Here is a 19,646-nt window from a genome sequence, read left to right on the forward strand (position 1 = left end):
CTTTCTTAAAAGGTGTTACAACCATCTCCACCCCCTGTCAGATTGTTTAACTCGCTGTAGCACCATGGTGATTTGAAATAAGCATCGATTAAATGCCTCACATTCTACATAAGAACCTGCTCTCTAATTCAAAACAAATTACATAATTCAAACTTAAACAGTATCAGAATTAATCAAAATCGACTTGGTTCTTACCTGAAAATGTGTTTATTTGCTGTAAAATCTGCACACGTCTTCACACAACCATGTAAATTCACATACAAGATCACAGAGGGAGTGGTTATACGTGAAATTGATGACAAGACTATTATGTCATCCTTTATTGGTGAAAGTGACAATTTTACAACTATAGCTACATCTGATACTACTTTATACTTCCACTCCACTACATGTCAGAGTGAAATATTGTAATTTCTACTCCACTACATTTATCTGACAGCTTTAGTTACATTTCAGATGAAGATTTGACACAATGGATAATATAACAAGCTTTTAAAATACAACACATTGTTAAATATGAAACCAAAAAGCAGTGTGTAGTCGGCTCACATTTCAGATGTCTATGAGTTGTTAACAGCTCCACCAAATAGTGATTTTTCCCTCTAAACTTCTCACATGCTTTCATTTCAATAAATGTTCAAATGATCCAATATTTAAGCTAAAATCAAAGATTAGAGAAAAAGTCCAAAAACTGAAAATACATTTCTGTATCCGAAGTTTTTTCTTCTTTCCTCTCCCATTAATCATCTCACCACCCCTCACATTTATCTGCTGACCCTTTGGAGGGGCCCCACCCCTAGGTTGGGAACCACTGGACTAAACTAGCTAACTGTATATAAAGTAGTGTAAACTAGCTCCACCTCCAGCAGCTACAACAGTAACATGCTGCTCTAACACTGATGCTTCACTATTAATAATCTAATGATGTCATAATAATAATATATCAGTCAGAGGACCAAACCACTACTTTTACTGTAATACTGCATACTACATCGCTCATAATACTGCAGTACTTTTACTGTAATACTGCATACTACATCACTCATAATACTGCAGTACTTTTACTGTAATACTGCATACTACATCGCTCATAATACCGCAGTACTTTTACTGTAATACTGCATACTACATTCACTAGTTTACTTTGTTTTTAAAAGCATGTTTTTATCTGGTGGACTACATTTCCCATGAGCACCAGCGTCACCGTTCTGTCATGTGACCATCGCCGAACGTCACATGTCAACATGGCTGCTTCTGTCTCCAGCGAACATTTTGAACATTTGCAGCTTCTTCTGAAGGTAAATCTTTATAATATCAATGTTTTTCTTAAAAGTTAAGCTGTTAAACTTTAACAGTTTATTGGTTTGTTGTCTGAATGTTTATAAGAGTTCACAATAGCCTTCTAAGAGCTAAAGGCTAACAGCTAACAGCGTTCACTACAGCTGCATTATAACAGGATGTATAAATAAACTCTGATAAAAGACACTTTTACTTTATTTCAAGTGTTATTAAAGTTTACCATAGTTGTAGACTGATGTGTGTTTAACTTGTTGTGAAGTGTCGTTAATTTTCCTTAAAGAAATAGAGCAAATATTCATTATTTTAATATAAGGCTGAAAATAATGTAAACTTCCTCTGGTTTTAATCACCTCAGTAATCAATCAAAGGCAGACAAGGAAAAGAAATGTCAACAAAACCATGATAAACAAATGTACACATAAGTCACAGAATATTAATGCAATGAGATTTTTGTTAAATAATAATCAGTAATTTGGATATAATGACGAAGTGGGTAAAAGGTAAACAACAGAACAGCTAGAACAGTCTGGTAAGTTCAGTAAATTACATCATTTTACTGTAATGCTTCCTTTAAAAGCAGGAAAAGACACACTTATGCTATATTACGATATCCACTCTCATAAACATAATATAGATATATTGCCCAGCCTTATTTTAATATAAGTTAGCCTTCATAAATGCTGCACAATATAATGACTTAATAAACAAATACACGTCAATTTGATTCTTGATTAGTCGATCAACCCAAAACACCTTCAGCTGATTGTCACAGAGGATTAAAGTAACCAGAAAATTCACATTTATTTGAGAAGCTGGAATCAGAGAATTTGCACATTTTTCTCTTTAAAAAAACAAAACGATAAATTATTCAAATAGTTGGCTAATCAATTAATGGTTGCAGCTCTAATTTTAAGCTGAAATGAACAAGGAGTATTAATGATTGATTGATTGATTAGTTGGCAGAAAATTCATTAATTGATGCTTGATTGCTTGTTTAAGTCGTTTATTTAAAGCAAAAATACTAAAAAAAATCTCCGGCAGCAGCTTCTCCAATGAGAATATTTTCTTGTTTTCATTAAATTAAACTTAACATTTTTGTGTGCTGATGTTTTTATTGATTTAATCTCTTCAGGCTCCGTCAAAAGAAGTCGTGAGAGACGTTTGTGTTCAGAGTCACAGAGGTCCGAGCCGCCGGCTGACAGAAACCACAGCGGCTACGCTCAGCATCGCTCCGGCTCAGGCTGCACAGGTAACACACACATACACACACACACACACACACACACACACACACACACACACACACACACACACACACACACACACACACACACAACACACACACACACACACCTTAGTTAATTGCTTCTTTTAAATGAAATTAAATGTTTATAGTGTTTGAAAGAGCGTTGGTTTGATGTAGATACATTTTTCTAGGTTTTTAAGTTATTTTTATCTATATATTATTATCTACAAACTGTATATATTCTTAATTTTATTGCTTGTTATTGTTGTGTAAGCTGATCTGAAGTGGAAATGTAATAATGAAATGTTTAAAATAAATAGTGAAACAAAGACATTCACAATTTCTCAGAGCTCAGAGATGCATAAAACTTTCAGATATTCAATTTCAGGGCTTCAGCTAATTTTTATTATTTTAATTTTATTGTTTTCATTATTATTTCAATGTCGATTATTTTCTTATTTAATCAATCTGTTGTTTGGGCCATAAAATGATGAAACATATAGATCACTGTTACCCAAAGCCCGAAGATATTCACCTTACCTTCATAGACTAAAGGAACCAGAAAATATTCACATTTAAGAAGCTAGAATCAGAGAATTTGGAAGTTTTCCTCTTTTTAAAAAATGACCTAAAATGATTAATCGATTGTCAAAATACTTGTCAATTAATTGTTGCAACTCTATTTTATTTACAATCACTTATGACAAAGAAAAACAGACACAACATCACATTTGAGAACAAATTAGTTTTTTGTATGCTTGAAAAACGAAGAATTTAAATCAATTATCAAAATATTTGCAGATTAATTGTCTTTTAATTGAGATTCACTTATACACTTGAATTGTGTCATAAAATGGAGATTTTCTGTGATAAATGCAGATGTCAGTGAGCAGCTCTGAGAATGAAGGTTTCTGCTGGTTGTATTTAATGTAATCATTAGCGTTTATTTCAGATTCAGATTTGTCGTCTTTTCTCCAGCTCGTCCAGTCTCTCCACATTCTGTCCCATCACGTCCTCTTCCACAACCTCAGCTCTCCGGAGCAGATCCTCCTCCTCTTCCCCGAGTCTTTCCACTCCAGTCTGAAGAACCTGATCACCAAGATCCTGCTGGAGAACAGGTGAGCTCCTAAACACCTGCTGCTTCATCTCACTGCCAAACCAAACCAAACATCACACATCTCTTTATTACAGAAGAAAAAACATCTCTGTGCTCATGTTTGGATTTAAAGAAGGAAAAATAAGAATGTAAATAAAGTCCAACTTACAAAGTGCAGCAAAATACACAAAATACACAAAATACATCTGCTTATTTGTGCAATTATCCAATCAGCCAATCACGTGACAGCGATGCAATGCAGAAAATCTTGCAGAAATGGATCAAGAGCTTCACACATTCTTCTTCATATTGGTCGACTTTAATATATGATGTAAGTGCAGGTTGTAATGACATGGGAAGAAAAGAGGGAAGGAAGAAATAAAAGGAAGGAACAAATGAAAAATGGAAGAAATGGTGGAAGGAAGGAGGGAGGGAAGACAGGAAGGACGGATGTAAAGACAGAAAGAAGAAAGGGAGGAAGGAAAAAAGAAAAGGAAAGGAGGAAGGAAGAAAGGGTGGGAGAAGGAAGGAGAGACAAGAGGAAGGAAGGAAGATAGGGAGGAAGAAAGAAAAGAAAGAAGATAAGACAAAATCAGTAAGAACACATTACCCAGTCTAGAGACCTACAGTAGCTCATCCATATCGCTAAGAAGCAAGTAGTAACCACTCTGACTCGGTACTTATTCAAATTTAGTTGGAAAGGCCACAACTGAACGATCAAACTCTGTCAACGATGCCCCTTAGAAAAAAGTGCAGGTTGCAATGACATCACACGTCTTCCTCTGATGTTTTTCAGTCCGACGTGGAAAACAGAAGCTGTCAGTGATCATAGTGAGTATAATCCATAATTATACTTTATCTTCATGTACTGATGTGTGTGTTAGATCCTAAACTGTGTGTGTGTGTGTGTGTGTGTGTGTGTGTGTGTGTGTGTGTGTGTGTGTGTGTGTGTGTGTGTGTGTGTGTGTGTGTGTGTAGTCTCTCTCCCCCAGCTGAAGGAGTTGGACTGGAGAGTCGACATGGTGACGGGCTCAGACTCGGTCAGTCGGATGTCCGTCCCGACCTGCATGGTTCAGTTTAAGGTTGGTACGAAGTGTATGAAAGCAGAACTTCCTGAAGAACCTACAGAGAATTATCAGAGACTCTGCAGCTTCCTCTCGGCTTTACGGAGCTTTATAGTTGAGTTTCAGCTCATTGTTTAGCTGTCTGGCTGCAACTTTACTGCTTTGGTTCACTCTCAGAGCTCTCATAGCATTGTTTTCAGAATAAAAGTCACTGTACTCTACCTGCTCAAACAGACACAGTTATCTGTAGACTAGCTGGTGAACATAGTGGAGCATTTAGCAGCTTAAAGAGCTCCAGATATTTCCCTCAGGAGTTGGTAGAGAGTAAAAACAGAGCTTCCTTCTCTCCTTCCTCCATCCCCCTTTCTTCCTTCTGTCCTTCCTCCCTCCCTCCCTCCTTCTTTCCTTCCTTCCTTCCTTCCTTCCTCCCTTCATTCCTCCCTCCATCCTTCTCTCTTTCTTTCCTCCCCATTACCTTCCTTCTTTCCTCTGTCCTTCTTTCCTTCCTTACTCCCTTCCTCTTTTCCTTTCTCCCGCCTTCCCTCCTACCTTCCTTCCTTTCTTCCCTTCCTCCCTTCTTTCCTTCCTCCCTCCTTTCCTTCCTTCTTCCTTCCTTACTTCCTCCCTCCCTCTTTCCTTTCCTTCCTTCCTCCCTCCTTTCCTTCCTCCCTCCTTTCTTTCCTTCCTTGACTTGAGAACAACAGGAGGGTTAATAGTAGCTTTTAAGTCCAGTTTATATATTTTTATATATTTCTACGATGTTATTTATTGATGTGTGTGTCTGCAGATGGAGGATCCGTGTCCGTCGGCGGGCAGCGAGTCGGTTTCCGCGGTGACGGTGGAGCTGGGCAGGGAGTCTCTAGACACCATACTGGACGGACTGGGACGCATCCGTGACCAGCTGTCTGTGGTCGCTGGGAAATAAGGACTCTAAATCACCACCACCGCCACCGAGACAGCTGATTGGCTTGTTCATATGATGACATCACAGCTCTGTTAAAGGACTCTTATTTTACAGACAGATGTGTTTGTGGACTAAAAAAACAGCTTAAATCTTCACGTTGGACCAACATGTTCATTATTTTGTGTTTTCCTCATTTAACTTAGCTTGTAACCTGACCGAAAAATAATCAAGTGCAATTTTTAATAAACGATGTAACCTTTGAGTCTGTCTTCAAGTTAAAATATAAAATGTATGAAAACTGCAAAAAACACACATTGCAAATCTTTGTTGTTTTTCTTTTTTTATTATATTTTTTGGCTGTTGATCATCAGATAACAGAAGAAACCAACAACTTGAGATAAACTTTTGTCAATATATTAACATTTTGTAAGTTGAATGATTGATAAGAAAAAATACACTGAAGTCTCAACATGTAACTGGACCAGTGTGAAAATAAAGTCATTTATACAATTATAACAATCATGTTATGTGGAAGGAAGGAAGGAAGGAAGGAAGGAAGGAAGGAAGGAAAAGAAGAAAGGAATGGAAAAATGGAGGAAAGTGAGGAAGGAAGGAGGGAGGGAAGAAAGGAAGGAAGGACAGATGGAAAGACAGAAAAAAGGGAGGAAGGAAAGATGGAAGGAAGGATGGGAAAACGGAAGGCAGAATGAAGAAAGGGAGGAAGGACAGGAGGGAAGGAAGAAATAAAAGGAAAAATGGAAGGACGGATGTAAAGACAAGGAAGAAAGGGATGAAGGAAAAAAGAAGGAAGGAAAGATGGACGGAAGGAAGGAAAGACAAGAGGAAGAAAGGAAGATAGGGAGGAAAGAAGGAAGGAAGATAGGGAGGAAGAAAGAAAAGAAGGAAGATAGGAAGACAAAATCAGTAAGAACACATTACCAGGTCTAGAGACCTACATCAGCTCATCCATAGCGCTAAGGAGCAAATAGCAACCACCCTGACTCAGTACTTATTCAGAGGTTTGTTAGTATGTTAATATGTGTTTCTATATATGGTCAAGTATCTCAGGCTACGAGCCAGACGGTCCAGTACGTCTGTCATCAGAATTACATACATAGGACACATTTAGTTGGAAAGGCCCCAACTGACCCTAACCCGATCATACAGCTGACCCACCAGTGAGGGTTTAAGTGTCTTGCTTTCTGGTCAGAATTGTCTCATGCATGTAAGCGATTTCTCCGAGCTCGTAATTCATTAAATATGGATTAAGAAAGAAATCCTGATTCGTCTCATCTTTGCCTTTACGAGAATCATCCCAGAAAGACTCAGATTATCAGACAGGGTGCAGTGAAGAAGGTCACCTGACCATTACTGACGCCTCCAAACTGATTTGGAAGGCTTAACCTTCGTGTCCCCCGTCTGACCCCGTCTGTTTTGACTGTTCCTTCTTTCCTTCCTTCCTTCCTTCCGTCTGTCCTTCCTCCCTCCCTCCTTCTCTCTTTCTTTCCTTCCTCTCTCTTTCCTCCCTTCCTTCTTTCCTTCCCCCATCCCCCTTTCTTCCTCCCTCCGCCTTCTTTCCTTCCCTCCTTCCTTTCCTTCCTCCCTCCCTCCTTTTTTCCCTCCCTCATTCCTTCCTCCCTTCCTTTCCTTCCTCCCTCCCTCCCTCCTTCTTTCCTTCCCTCCTTCCTTTCCTTCCTCCCTTCCTCCCTCCCTCCTTCTCTCTTTCTTTCCTCCCCCTACCTTCCTCCCTTCCTTCTTTCCTCTGTCCTTCTTTCCTTCCTTCCTCCCTTCCTCTTTTCCTTTTTCCCTCCCTCCCTCCTTCCTTCTTTCCTCCCTCCCTCCTACCTTCCTTCCTTTCTTCCTTCCTCCCTCCTTTCCTTCCTTCCTTCCCTCCTTCCTTCCTCCCTCCTTTCCGTCATTCTTCCATCCTCCCTTCCTTCCTTCCTTCCTCCCTCCCTCCTTTCCTTCCTTCTTCCTCCTCTTCCTTCCTCCTTTCCTTCCTTCCTTCCTCCCTTCCACCTTCCTTCCTCCCTTCCTTCATTGACTCGAGGACAACAGGAGGCTTAATAGATAAATCAATTAAGACACAACCGCTAATGTGCTTTTAACCTGATGAAACTAAATAAAGTTCAGATGATATTTCTGATTTCACCTCTATGTTTTAAAACAGAGCGTCCTCTGTCACACTTAACCCTCCTGTTGTCCTTGATTCAAGGAAGGAAGGAAAGATGGAAGGAAGGAAGGAAAGATGGAAGGATGGAAGGGAGGGAGGAAGGAAGGATGGAGGAAAGAAGGAAGGAAGGGAGGAAAGGAAAGGAAAGGAAAGGAAAGAAGGAAGGGAGGAAGGAATGAAGGACTGAGGAAAGAAGGAAGGAAGGAGGGAGGAAAGAAGGAAGGAAGGAGGGAGGGAGGGAGGGAGAAAGGAAAAGAGGAAGGGAGGAAGGAAGGAAAGAAGGACAGAGAAAAAGAAGGAAGGTAGGAAGAAAGGGGGATGGAGGAAGGAAAGAAGGAAGGGAGAGAGAGGAAGGAAAGAAAGAGAGAAGGAGGGAGGAGGAAGGACAGACGGGAAGGAAGGAAGGGAGGCAAAAAGGAACAGTCAAAACAGACGGGGTCAATTTGACCCGGGAGGACGACACGAAGGTTAAACTCTAAAATGTTTATGGCCGAAACTCCTGATCTTACAGATAAAGTCATGGTTATAATATACAATTACTACAAGATAGTGAAGTATGAGTGGATGTATAAAGTACAGTGTGTGTGTGTGTGTGTGTGTGTGTGTGTGTGTGTGTGTGTGTGTGTGTGTGTGTGTGTGTGTGTGTGTGTGTGTGTGTGTGTGTGTGTGTGTGTGTGTGTGTGTGTGTTTAGTCCAGATATTCCTCATGTTTTGGGGATGTAAACCAGTTTATTATAGAGTTTATTGGACCTTCTGACAAGTAATTAAAAAAGATTAACTAAATAACACTTTGCATTTATGAGTTTTGTTTTGTATCATATTTGATACACTGAGAATTTTTTGCAATTTATTTTTCATAGCATGATTTTTTTAAACACATGAACACACATTGAATACAACTTTTTTAAGGTCCTGCATAAAGCTCATAAGACCTTTTAAACTTTTTTATTCATGATAATAATAAATAATGCATGAAATGAAATAAAATGAAAATTGACAGATTTACAGATAAATGACTTCTATACCTGCTGTATCTAATTTGATAAACACATTTACAACATGAATTTACCATAAAATAAGCTACAAAATATTTAGTAATTCAACATTGCATTGGTTTATCTGTGCACTACATGTATCTGATTGTATACATCACGTTTTTTAGGAATGAAATATGATCACACTGATGATTTAAAGGTCTCTAAAACTCATGTATCAAATATGATACACTTGGCGATACAGGGTTAAATCATGTTTTGGGGACTCACCTCCCTTATAGGGACAAAAAACAAGTCCAAGCTAACGTAAATCATAATTTAAGGGTGAAAACTTGGTTTAAAGTTAAGGTTAGTTTAGGGTTAGGTTAAGATTAGGATTAGGTATGTGGTGGTGATGGTTCGGGTAAATAATTCTCCAGGAAGTCTATGTAATATCCTCAAAAGTGCAACCTACATAAACTTAAATGAAATCTGTTTATTTAGACCAGAAAAGTCAACCTTCAAGACAAACTAGATGAAACATTTTGCCAGTGAGGGTTAAATGGGTTAACAAAGTGCAGCTAATGCTGGAGGCCCCACACAGTCATTGTGTTTTGACATTTTTTTGCCTTTTATTGAATGGTCATTGGTGAAGAGGCCCACACGAAACAAGGGGATAGCGGCGACTATGACATGCAACAAAAGTCTCTTGTCATATTCGAACCAGAGATGTTGCAGTTATGCGACATGTACAGTAACCATTCAACTACCGGGTGCTCCATCACAGTCATTGTCAACCCCTTTCAAAGAGGCTTTGTGTGTCTCTGCTGACTCAGCGCTCCTAAGCATAAAGGAGCTCGATACTCAGGTGTATAAAAGCTGGGAGCTCAGACAGGTATGAAGCATCAAACAACACGTAAGCATGTCAACCACTGAGATGAACATGATGGGCAAGGTAAGTCCCGGGATGTATCACTTATCTACATTTTATTTATTTTAAAAAGAAAAAAGAATGGAGGAAAAACAAAACAAAAATAGAGTGAGGTCAGCTGGGAAATGCAAGTTTTCAGGTCAAATGGCGAGATTGCTCATTATTGATGCTGATACTCACCTGATCACACTGCTAAGGTATTGATTAGTACAGTATCACATCATGTTTATATGATCAATCAGCTCAACAGGGTCAGGTTTTTACACTCTGAGAGATGAAAACATGTCAGTGATTTTTCTGTTCAGTTTGCTTGAAGCTATCGAGGTACTTGTTTACCAGACAGCAATGATATAAGTGTAAATATTTCAGATGATGCTTCAATTATAGGCCAAAATTTTGAAAATATATATATTTTAAAGTACATTTTTTAATCACAAAGTTGCCTCAAACTGGAAATAATTTCCTGAAACTGTTGTCTGATAAAATAGGAAAATATATTACTATTACTACTGTTACTACTACTACTACTATTAATACTATTACTATTAAATAATAATGATAATAATGATAATAATAATTCAACATATATGAAGAATAACATTTCCAGTAAACGAGAATCGTGAATTTAAAGCTTGAAATTTATTAAACCAGGAAAGCAACAACAGAAAAACCATTACTAAATAATGAATACAATTTCTATTAGAATCATGTAAAATATATAAATAGATAAAAAGTTAAAATGAGTCTGTAGAGCAGCATAGACGAAACTTTTCAATTCAATGCTGACGACTTAAAAAACAATTTAAATGAGAGAGAAATTACTCATAAAATACAGTTTGATTTATAAGCTTTTAGGGAGAAAAACATTATTGTAAACCATTTTATTTAAAAAAAAAAAAAAAAAAGCAACTACTGGGTTTTACTGGCTAACCTGTCAGACTGTGAGACTTGAATTAACCCATAAATGTTTTGTAAAACTTTAAAAATACATTATATTTACTGTTTAATATCACTGTTTGGTTGAAGTCATAACATATTCAATAGTTCCTGCTACAACTGAGTATTTATTGGTAACTGAACCGTTTTTCTGATAATGATTCAGACCGAACAGTGCCATCTGCAGGCTGACTGCCGCTACTGCAGCTGAATATAGGGATTAAATATAATGTGCATTTGAAATTAAAATAAAATATATATATAATAGAGTTCAGAGTGATCAATCCACAGCAAAGTATATAAAGAGAACATACATATTGTACTAAATAAAAGGCAAAAGCAAGAAAACATGGATCAAAATCCTAAAATGTGTTGTAAAAATGCATTAAAACCTGCAGATATCACCTGTTAAGTTTCACATCTGTGAATACAACAGAGATTCATCATTAACTCTCAGTCAAAAACATTTTTTAAATACTAAAAACACCAAACTGCCAAACATCAACATCAGCTTCTTTGTTCTTTCTGTGGGTGAAAATGAAGAATTAAGTTACTAAAACACATATTGGATGAATATGAAGATTGATATTGAATATTGACTTGCAGCACCCTGTGGTCTAGTTACTCAGGGGTTCATCCTTCAGCACCAATTTTGGCTGGTGTTGAATTGAAATAACTTTTTTATATTTCATGCATTCATCTGTTATTGCTCTTGTTGATAAAATCACCAAAGCAGCATAGGATTGACGATGTGCCAGAACCAGACGTGGTTCTGAGATGTCTATTTTCAGCATTTAAACCAAAATACAACCTGCTTGGGCCTCTCCAATCTGCTATCAAGCTACTATATGTTTTAATGGATCAGATCTGATTCTGCATCCACATAGTGAACCAAGTATCACTTATTTTACAACTGACTCTTTTCTCTCTGTCTCAGATCATCTTCTACGAGGACAGGAACTTCCAGGGTCGTTCCTATGAGTGCAGCAGCGACTGCGCTGACATGTCCTCCTACCTGAGCAGGTGCCACTCCTGCAAGGTGGAGAGGGGCTGCTTCATGGTGTACAACCGCACCAACTTCCAGGGAAACCAGTACTTCCTGAGGAGGGGCGAGTACGCTGACTACATGAACATGATGGGCATGAGCGACTGCATCAAGTCCTGCCGCATGATCCCCATGGTAAACCCCCCAGTACCACCACTTAAATTCACTCCAGAGATCTATTTACCTGTTCTGCTGAAACTGAATGATGATTGATTATTGACGAGTGGCTCCATGTGTTGCAGCACCGTGGATCTTACAGGATGAAGATCTACGAGAGGGAGAACTACGAGGGCCAGATGAACGAGCTGACCGAGGACTGCGACGACATCATGAGCCGTTACAGCATGTCCAGCTGCATGTCCTGCAACGTGATGGAGGGACACTGGCTGATGTACGAGCAGCCCCAGTACAGAGGCAGGATGATGTACATGAGGCCCGGAGAGTACAGGAACTTCATGAACATGGGCATGGGCAACATGAGGTTCATGAGCATGAAGCGCATCATGGACTCTTATTATTAGAGTCACCCTGGAAACACTGAAATACCAATAAAGTGCTTTTTGTGTTAAAATTGACTGTGTGTTCTGTTGGATATTGTTTTGCAGGTATTTGGTTATAAAGCCAAAGTATTGGACAAAAGAGAATCAAAGTTTTTAAACATCATTCTGAGAGGGACATCAATGCGTGAAGCAAATTTCACAGAAATCTGTCAAATAGGTGTTGAGATATTTCAATCAATGTTGGTGGACAGATTACCATCCATAGAAACATGCTGCTATCATTGCTAAGACCACGCATGTCACAAAAAAAGGCACACTTATTGATAGTTTTAACCTCCTGAGACCCAAGCTTTTATTTGGTATGCATTTTAAATGTCTCCTAGATATTTGGGAGTAGTAGGACCTGAAATAATGTCCTCATATGGGGGACAATGGGTTTATTTTACTGTATAACACAATTAATTCACCAGTGTATAAAACTATTTCCTTACATTTACACCAATGATAATAAAGTCCCAATGTCCTCAAATGAGTACTTCTTGATTAGCAGTGTTGTAGCTTGTTGTTTTCGCTAAAATTAGTCAAATTGGTATCAAACTACAAACTTTATTAAGCATAAATAAACACAATTTTGCCTGCCATCTCATTTTCACACTGATTTTTAAACTGTAATGTGCTTTTGCGACCACTAGGTGGCACAGACACGTGTGTACGAATGAGGATGATGGGTCAAAGTTAAGCAGAATGAAGTATAAGGTCAAACAAACAGCAGAAACAAGAGATCAAGTTCAGAGAGAAATCCTTGACTGAGAGACTACAGAGATACTCTTCCGGTCTCCATGTTCCACTCACACTGATCCGAACTTTCATCCTCCCACCAGGTGCTGCTCACAGCGCTGCAAAGACGCAACCACAGGCCACCAAGAGAGAGACGGGGTGGAGGTGGGGGGTTATTATAATGATTATTAGAGACATTCAGCAGTTAGAATAAAGAGCCAAGCATCATGAAATCTATAGAAATTTATTTATTTCAAAATAAAGGGAATACAGCAAAGTATTACAGCTCCACATTTTCTCTGCATGTGCTTGAATGTGAAAAAAAAAACAGTTTTACTGCTTTTGTCTGAACTTGTAGCTGCTAAGAAGTTAGTGTAAAACAACAAATCTGCACGTTTATCAGTAACAAAAAAAGAGTAAACTGTAATACTGTAAAGGTTTATATCATATCTTTTGTACCCTAAGGAAGGTTTTGGTTAAAATACATGTTTTATATTGACAGTATTGCAGGATGTTAATAGTCAAGCAATCAATTTGACATGTTAAAGGTTAGTGTAGGACATACCTAACATATTTCCAGTCTGACTGAAGGATGCAGTCTCATGTTAATAGATGGATTTACTTTAAGTATATGTAAACTCATACACTGTTTCATACTAAAATTACTGAAAATTACTCACACTTAATCACGATGAACTGGTTAGTTGACTGGAACCAATAGATATTTATAAAGTTTAGTATTTTTAGTGGTTATAAACACTTAGTGGATTATTTGACACTGATGCTTAAATCAAATTATAACTAATAAAATGACAAGAACGTTTGAGTGGTATTGTCAGAGGGAAAAAATTGCTTCAGATTTTGACAATAAAGTCGTAATATTTATTCAGAGAGGATAAAGATGTAACATTTTGAGATTAAATTATAATATTTGGAGAAGAACCACAAAATATTTGGATTAAAAAAAGGTATTGTGAGAAAAACGCTGCTTTGAGAACAAAATATCGTATTATGAGCACCAATTTTTTTGATTTATTTGGGTGTCAAAGATGTCAAGCATGTCCCAGTTTGATCTGATTGTCTTTGAAATTATTTTATATTGTGGATTTATCAGCTCTGATTTGTTTGCCATGAAATTCTTTTTTAAAAAAAATATTACTTATCTATCTTTTTACATTATTTTTTGGTCGTTTTGCCTTTGTTGGAGAGTCAGTGGCAGAGAGGCCAACAAGAAACAAGTGGAGAGAGAGAAATTATGAGGTATGACATGCAATAAAGAAGTCCTTTACCAGACTTGAACCAGGGACCTAGGATGAACCCAGAATGAACTGTAATAACTTGGATTTTTGCCATCTTCTAGTCCTGCAAAGCTAATGAAATGCCTGTCTGTCTCAGCTGTACAACACGTTGAACATGGTGAACATTGAAACGTTACACATGCTATTAAGCATTGCTCGTAACTGTCATCAGTGTCGTCGTTGTCAGAGAGTTTTTACTTGTTGACGGAGTTTAAATGTGTGTTGGTGTTCATATTTGTATTTGTGTGTGCCCGATCAGCACGCGACTATCTACTCCATCTCCACATGAAGCTTCTCCATAGAGGAAGATTTGCTTTAAGTCAGGGAATAAAAGTCAGCTATTGCCACAGATTACATGAAATACTTGAAACATGGTTGGCTTCCGCTCTATTCTGACATATATGCCATTATACGTATCTGTGGATATTTCAGGAAGAATGTTTATCAGAAGAGTTTAAACTGTCAGTCAGACTCTGGACTACCTGGACTGCATGAATCACCTGGTCTGAGAGTGTTTCTAGTAACCTGATAAGAAGTGAAATTTGAGATTGATCACATTTTCTCAGCGAGCTTCGGACTGAGCTCTGCTAGAAGATGCAACGAGGAAACGTTTTCTCATGAAGAAAACATTTGGAGCAGATGTTTTGGATCAATCAGTCAATCGATGGATCTGTCCGACCGATGAAGCTACAGACAGGTGAGTCTCCCTCAGGTTCTCATCTGGCCGTTATTGGCAGGCTCCATCTCCGTCTGCTTGCTGCCTCCGTTCATCTGACCACTTAGTCCCTCCGTCCCATCTCTGGACGCCAGCCTCCATTTCCTGTACACTCTCTGGATGGCCGCTGCCGCCACCTCTTCCTTTTTCCTGCGCAGGGTGCTGCTGATTGGCTCATACGGCACCTGCATGTCACAATAATGAATAACATCCACTTGATTTGACTAACTCAGACTGCTGAAGCTGAATAGAAGCTTAACACCTACTTTTAACCTTCCTGTCGTCCTCCCGGGTCAAATTGACCCCGTCTGTTTTGACTGTTCCTTCTTTCCTCCCTTCCGTCTGTCCTTCTTCCCTCCCTCCTTCTCTCTCTTTCCTTCCTCTCTCTTTCCTTCCTTCTTTCTATCCTTCCTTCCTCCCTCCTTCCCTCCTTCTCTTTCTTTCCTCCCCCCTACCTTCCTTCCTCCATCCTTCCTTCTTTCCTTTCCATCCTTCCTTCCTTCCATCCTTCCTCCCTTCATCTTTTCCTTTCTCCCTTTCTCCCTCCTTCCCTCCCTACCTCCTACCTTCCATCCTTCCTTCTTTCCTCCATCCTTCCTTCTTTCCTTTCCTCCCTTCTTCCCTCCCTCCCTCCCTCCTTTCCTTCCTTCTTCCTCCATTCCTTTCTTTCCTTCTTCCTCCCTCCTTTCTTTCCTTCTTTCTTTCCTTCTTCCTTCCTCCCTCCCTTCCTTCCTCCCTCCTTTCTTTCCTCCCTCGCTTGTTTCCTCCCGTCCTTCCTCCTTTCCTTCCGTCCTCCCTCCTGTCCTCCCTTCCTCCCTCCTTCCTTTCCTTCCCTCCTTGACTCGAGGACAACAGGAGGGTTAAATGACTGTGTGGACACACTGTGGATTTTGTCCTGCATCACTTTACATTGAAAGCCCATTTGAAGGCGATCTTTTAATAGTCAATATGAACAGGAGGACTACAGCGAGGGAAAAAAACCATTTTAAGTCTTCATATGGACACCTGACAGCAGAACTACACAACAACGCTGATGAGTTACATATGAAAATGTTCAACATAAATGCAAAAAGTGAAATTGAGCTGCAGAGAATCACATGACAGAGTCTTTACGTGTAAAAGACGTGTAAGATAAACTCTAGTAGACAAACTAGAACAGAATAGAACAGAACAGAACAGAACAGAATAGAATAGAATAGAACAGAATAGAACAGAATAGAATAGAACAGAATAGAACAGAACAGAACAGAACAGAATAGAATAGAACAGAATAGAATAGAATAGAATAGAACAGAATGGAACAGAATGGAACAGAATAGAATAGAATAGAATAGAATAGAATAGAATAGAATAGAACAGAATAGAATAGAATAGAACAGAATGGAATAGAATAGAACAGAACAGAACAGAATAGAATAGAACAGAATGGAACAGAATGGAATACAATAGAATAAAATAGAATAGAACAGAATAGAATGGAATGGAATAGAATAGAATAGAATAGAATAGAATGAAAAAGAATAGAATAGAATAGAATAGAATAGAATGAAAAAGAATAGAATAGAATAGAATAGAATAGAATGAAATAGAATAGAATAGAACAGAATAGAACAGAATAGAATAGAATAGAATAGAATAGAACAGAATAGAACAGAATAGAATAGAATAGAATGGAATAGAATAGAATGGAATAGAATAGAATAGAATAGAATGGAATAGAATAGAATGGAATAGAATAGAATAGAATAGAATGAAATAGAATAGAATAGAATAGAATAGAACAGAATAGAATAGAATAGAATGAAAAAGAATAGAATAGAATAGAATAGAATAGAATAGAATAGAATAGAATGAAATAGAATAGAATAGAACAGAATAGAACAGAATAGAATAGAATAGAATAGAATAGAACAGAATAGAACAGAATAGAATGGAATAGAATAGAATGGAATAGAATAGAATAGAACAGAATAGAATAGAATAGAATGAAAAATAATAGAATAGAATAGAACAGAATAGAATAGAATAGAATGAAAAATAATAGAATAGAATAGAATGGAATAGAATAGAATAGAATAGAATGAAATAGAATAGAATAGAATAGAATAGAACAGAATAGAATAGAATAGAATGAAAAAGAATAGAATAGAATAGAATAGAATAGAATAGAATAGAATGAAATAGAATAGAATAGAACAGAATAGAATAGAATAGAATAGAATAGAATAGAATAGAATAGAATAGAATGAAATAGAATAGAATAGAACAGAATAGAACAGAACAGAATAGAATAGAATAGAACAGAATAGAACAGAATATAACAGAATAGAATAGAATGGAATAGAATAGAATATAATAGAATAGAATAGAACAGAATAGAATAGAATAGAATGAAAAATAATAGAATAGAATAGAACAGAATAGAATAGAATAGAATGAAAAATAATAGAATAGAATAGAACCTCAGATGTGTTTTCAGCCTTGAACTTTTTTTCCATGTTGGCTTTGAGATCGTCCACCTGTCCTGAATCACCAAACACCTGCACACATATAAAGTATAATGTCATACACAGTTTGTGAAATATAGACTCCCCAATTAATAGCATGAACCCCCCCCCCCGAAAATCTTAAAATGAAAATTCAGGGGGGTCTAAACAATGGACCTAGATATCATCTATTAATCTACACAGTGAGGTAATTAGCTGCATATTAAAAAAAGAAAAAGAAAAATGTGAATATGAACTAATTGATACTGTGAACCTTTATTTAGTCATGGAGTAGAGTAGAATATAAAATAATAGAATATGGTCTCAGGTGGGGTTACCTGGGCTCTGAGGGCCAGGAGGATGTCCAGGTAGTGGATCTTATCTCCAGGGAGCAGAGGCAGGTCCATGTGGATCAGTTTGATGGTGTTTGGTTTGGGAATCCTCAGAGGGTCCTTCAGAGCATCGCAGAACTCTGAGAGGTTACTGTGGAGACCAGGAGAGACCACTAGAGGACATTAGAGTCCATTAGAGACCACTAAAGAACATTAGAGAACAGTATAGAGTACTAGAGAACAATATAGAGCATTAGAGAACAGTAGAGAGCATTAGAGAACAGTATAGAGCACTAGAGAACAGTAGAGAGCATTAGAGAACAGTATAGAGCACTACAGAACAGTATAGAGCATTAGAGAACAGTAGAGAACATTAGAGAACAGTATAGAGCCCTAGAGAACAGTAAAGAACATTAGAAAACAGTAGAGAGCATTAGAGAACAGTAAAGAGCATTAGAGAATAGTAGAGAGCATTAGAGAAAAGTAGGGATTATTAGAGAATAGTAGGGAGCATTAGAGAATAGTAGAGAGCATTAGAGAGCATCAGACAGAGATGAAGGGAGGAATGAAGACAGTAGGGGGAGAAGGGAGGACGGAAGGACAGGAGAAAAGGAAGGAAGTGAAGGAGGGATGGAAGGAATGTAAGACTGGAGTCTGGACTCACCTGTACTGGATGCACTGCGAAGCATCGGGGTCGAACCTCTTCCAGGTGTCATAAAACATCTGGAGGTCGTCGTCGCTCAGCGGCTCCTCGTCTTCCTCTGCGAACATGTCGAAGATCTCCAGGATGATGACGAAGAACACGCTGAGCAGCAGCAGGAAGCAGATGATGATGTAGGAGGTTAAGAAGAAGATGCCAAAGTACGTGTTGCTACAGTCTCCTCTGATCGCCGTTCCCGGGTTTTCTATGTACCAGTCGCAGTCTGGAGGTGTGGACATGAGGGGATAGAGCAGACCGTCCCATCCGGTTATCGTGGTTATCATAAACATCGTCATAATGCTGTTCGGAAATGTCTCAAAGTTGACGAGGTCGTTTATCATGGCCCCTTTCTTGACATAGGGGAAGGCTGACATGCCGACGGCGGCGTAGGTGAACATGATGATGAAGAGGAGGATGCCGATGTTGAAGAGGGCAGGAAATGACATCTCAAGAGCCCAGAGCAGCGATCGGATCCCCGCGGCTTTGGGGTGGAGACGGAGGACACGAAAGACACGGACCAATCGGATCATGCTCAACGCCGTGTAGATGTTCGGCAAGTAACGGCCTAAAAGATCCGGGATGAAGATGACTGGATAGATGGACAGAATGAAGGAGGGATGGAAAAGGGGGAAGGATCGAAGGAAGGACCGAAGGAAGGAAGAAAGGAAAGAAGACAAGAAAAAGTAGGGAAGGATCGAAGGAAGGAAGGACCAACGTAGGGAAGGAAAGTAGGAAGAAAGGAAAACAAGAAGGATTGAGGGAAGGAAGGAAGGAAGGAACAAAGTAAGGAAGGAAAGAAGAAAGAAAGAAAGTAAAAGAAAAAACAAGGAAGGAAGGAAGGAATGGGAGCAAAGTAGAAAGAAAGGAGGAAGGAAAGAGGGAAGGAAGGAAAAAATTAAAGATCAAGGGATGGGAGGAAAGAAGAAAGAAAGGAGAGAGATACGGGAGGAAGGAAGGAAGGAAGGAAGGAACAAAGTAGGGAAGGATCGAAGGAAGAAAGGAAAAAAGGAAGGATCGAGGGAAGGAGGGAAGGAAGGAAGGAAGGGAGGAAGGCAGAATTATAAATGAGATAAAAACTTTTCACATATTTTACTCTTTCAACGTATCTGAATGAATCAAAGACGACATCGCTGGTCTCACATGGGATAGACAGGAGGATGAGCCCAAAGT

At 38.5% G+C, this 19,646-nt stretch overlaps 3 protein-coding genes across 4 annotated transcripts in view; 2 read left to right on the plus strand and 1 right to left on the minus strand.

Moving 5' to 3' along the window:
• The first annotated feature begins 1,231 nt into the window (after nucleotides 1–1,231).
• On the plus strand, nucleotides 1,232–6,040 carry commd9 (COMM domain containing 9). The gene is made up of 6 exons (XM_062421062.1): nucleotides 1,232–1,298; nucleotides 2,432–2,548; nucleotides 3,524–3,663; nucleotides 4,438–4,472; nucleotides 4,620–4,723; nucleotides 5,493–6,040. The coding sequence occupies exons 1-6, from the start codon at nucleotides 1,245–1,247 to the stop codon at nucleotides 5,628–5,630; spliced, it is 588 nt and encodes a 195-aa protein (XP_062277046.1). The 5' UTR covers nucleotides 1,232–1,244; the 3' UTR covers nucleotides 5,631–6,040.
• Nucleotides 6,041–9,678: 3,638 nt separating this feature from the next.
• LOC133981680 (gamma-crystallin M2-like) lies at nucleotides 9,679–12,189 on the plus strand. The gene is made up of 3 exons (XM_062420498.1): nucleotides 9,679–9,711; nucleotides 11,561–11,803; nucleotides 11,911–12,189. The coding sequence occupies exons 1-3, from the start codon at nucleotides 9,679–9,681 to the stop codon at nucleotides 12,187–12,189; spliced, it is 555 nt and encodes a 184-aa protein (XP_062276482.1).
• Nucleotides 12,190–13,178: 989 nt separating this feature from the next.
• The window catches only part of LOC133981635 (sodium channel protein type 4 subunit alpha B-like), a gene marked incomplete at its 5' end in the record, with an annotated part of 23,790 nt that continues 17,322 nt past the window's right edge, over nucleotides 13,179–19,646 (minus strand). For both annotated transcript variants that reach the window (XM_062420425.1, XM_062420424.1), the window contains 5 exon segments: nucleotides 13,179–15,143; nucleotides 17,421–17,498; nucleotides 17,783–17,927; nucleotides 18,441–19,065; nucleotides 19,617–19,646. The exon segment at nucleotides 19,617–19,646 is cut by the window's right edge and continues 241 nt beyond it. In XM_062420425.1, the coding sequence (XP_062276409.1) occupies nucleotides 14,952–15,143; nucleotides 17,421–17,498; nucleotides 17,783–17,927; nucleotides 18,441–19,065; nucleotides 19,617–19,646 (1,070 nt within the window). In that variant the 3' untranslated portion in view covers nucleotides 13,179–14,951.

Source organism: Scomber scombrus, chromosome 6 (assembly GCF_963691925.1).
Source record: "Scomber scombrus chromosome 6, fScoSco1.1, whole genome shotgun sequence".
In the NCBI taxonomy this organism is placed as follows: Eukaryota; Metazoa; Chordata; class Actinopteri; order Scombriformes; family Scombridae; genus Scomber; species Scomber scombrus.

Bases quoted from the DNA above. Each gene is read 5' to 3' on its own strand.
- LOC133981680 (XM_062420498.1), top strand. From the start codon at position 9,679: ATGTCAACCACTGAGATGAACATGATGGGCAAG. The intron at 9,712-11,560 runs GTAAGTCCCGGG...TCTCTGTCTCAG, and splicing joins AGATGAACATGATGGGCAAG to ATCATCTTCTACGAGGACAG. The intron at 11,804-11,910 runs GTAAACCCCCCA...CATGTGTTGCAG, and splicing joins CCTGCCGCATGATCCCCATG to CACCGTGGATCTTACAGGAT.
- commd9 (XM_062421062.1), top strand. From the start codon at position 1,245: ATGGCTGCTTCTGTCTCCAGCGAACATTTTGAACATTTGCAGCTTCTT. The intron at 1,299-2,431 runs GTAAATCTTTAT...TAATCTCTTCAG, and splicing joins ATTTGCAGCTTCTTCTGAAG to GCTCCGTCAAAAGAAGTCGT. The intron at 4,724-5,492 runs GTTGGTACGAAG...GTGTGTCTGCAG, and splicing joins CCTGCATGGTTCAGTTTAAG to ATGGAGGATCCGTGTCCGTC.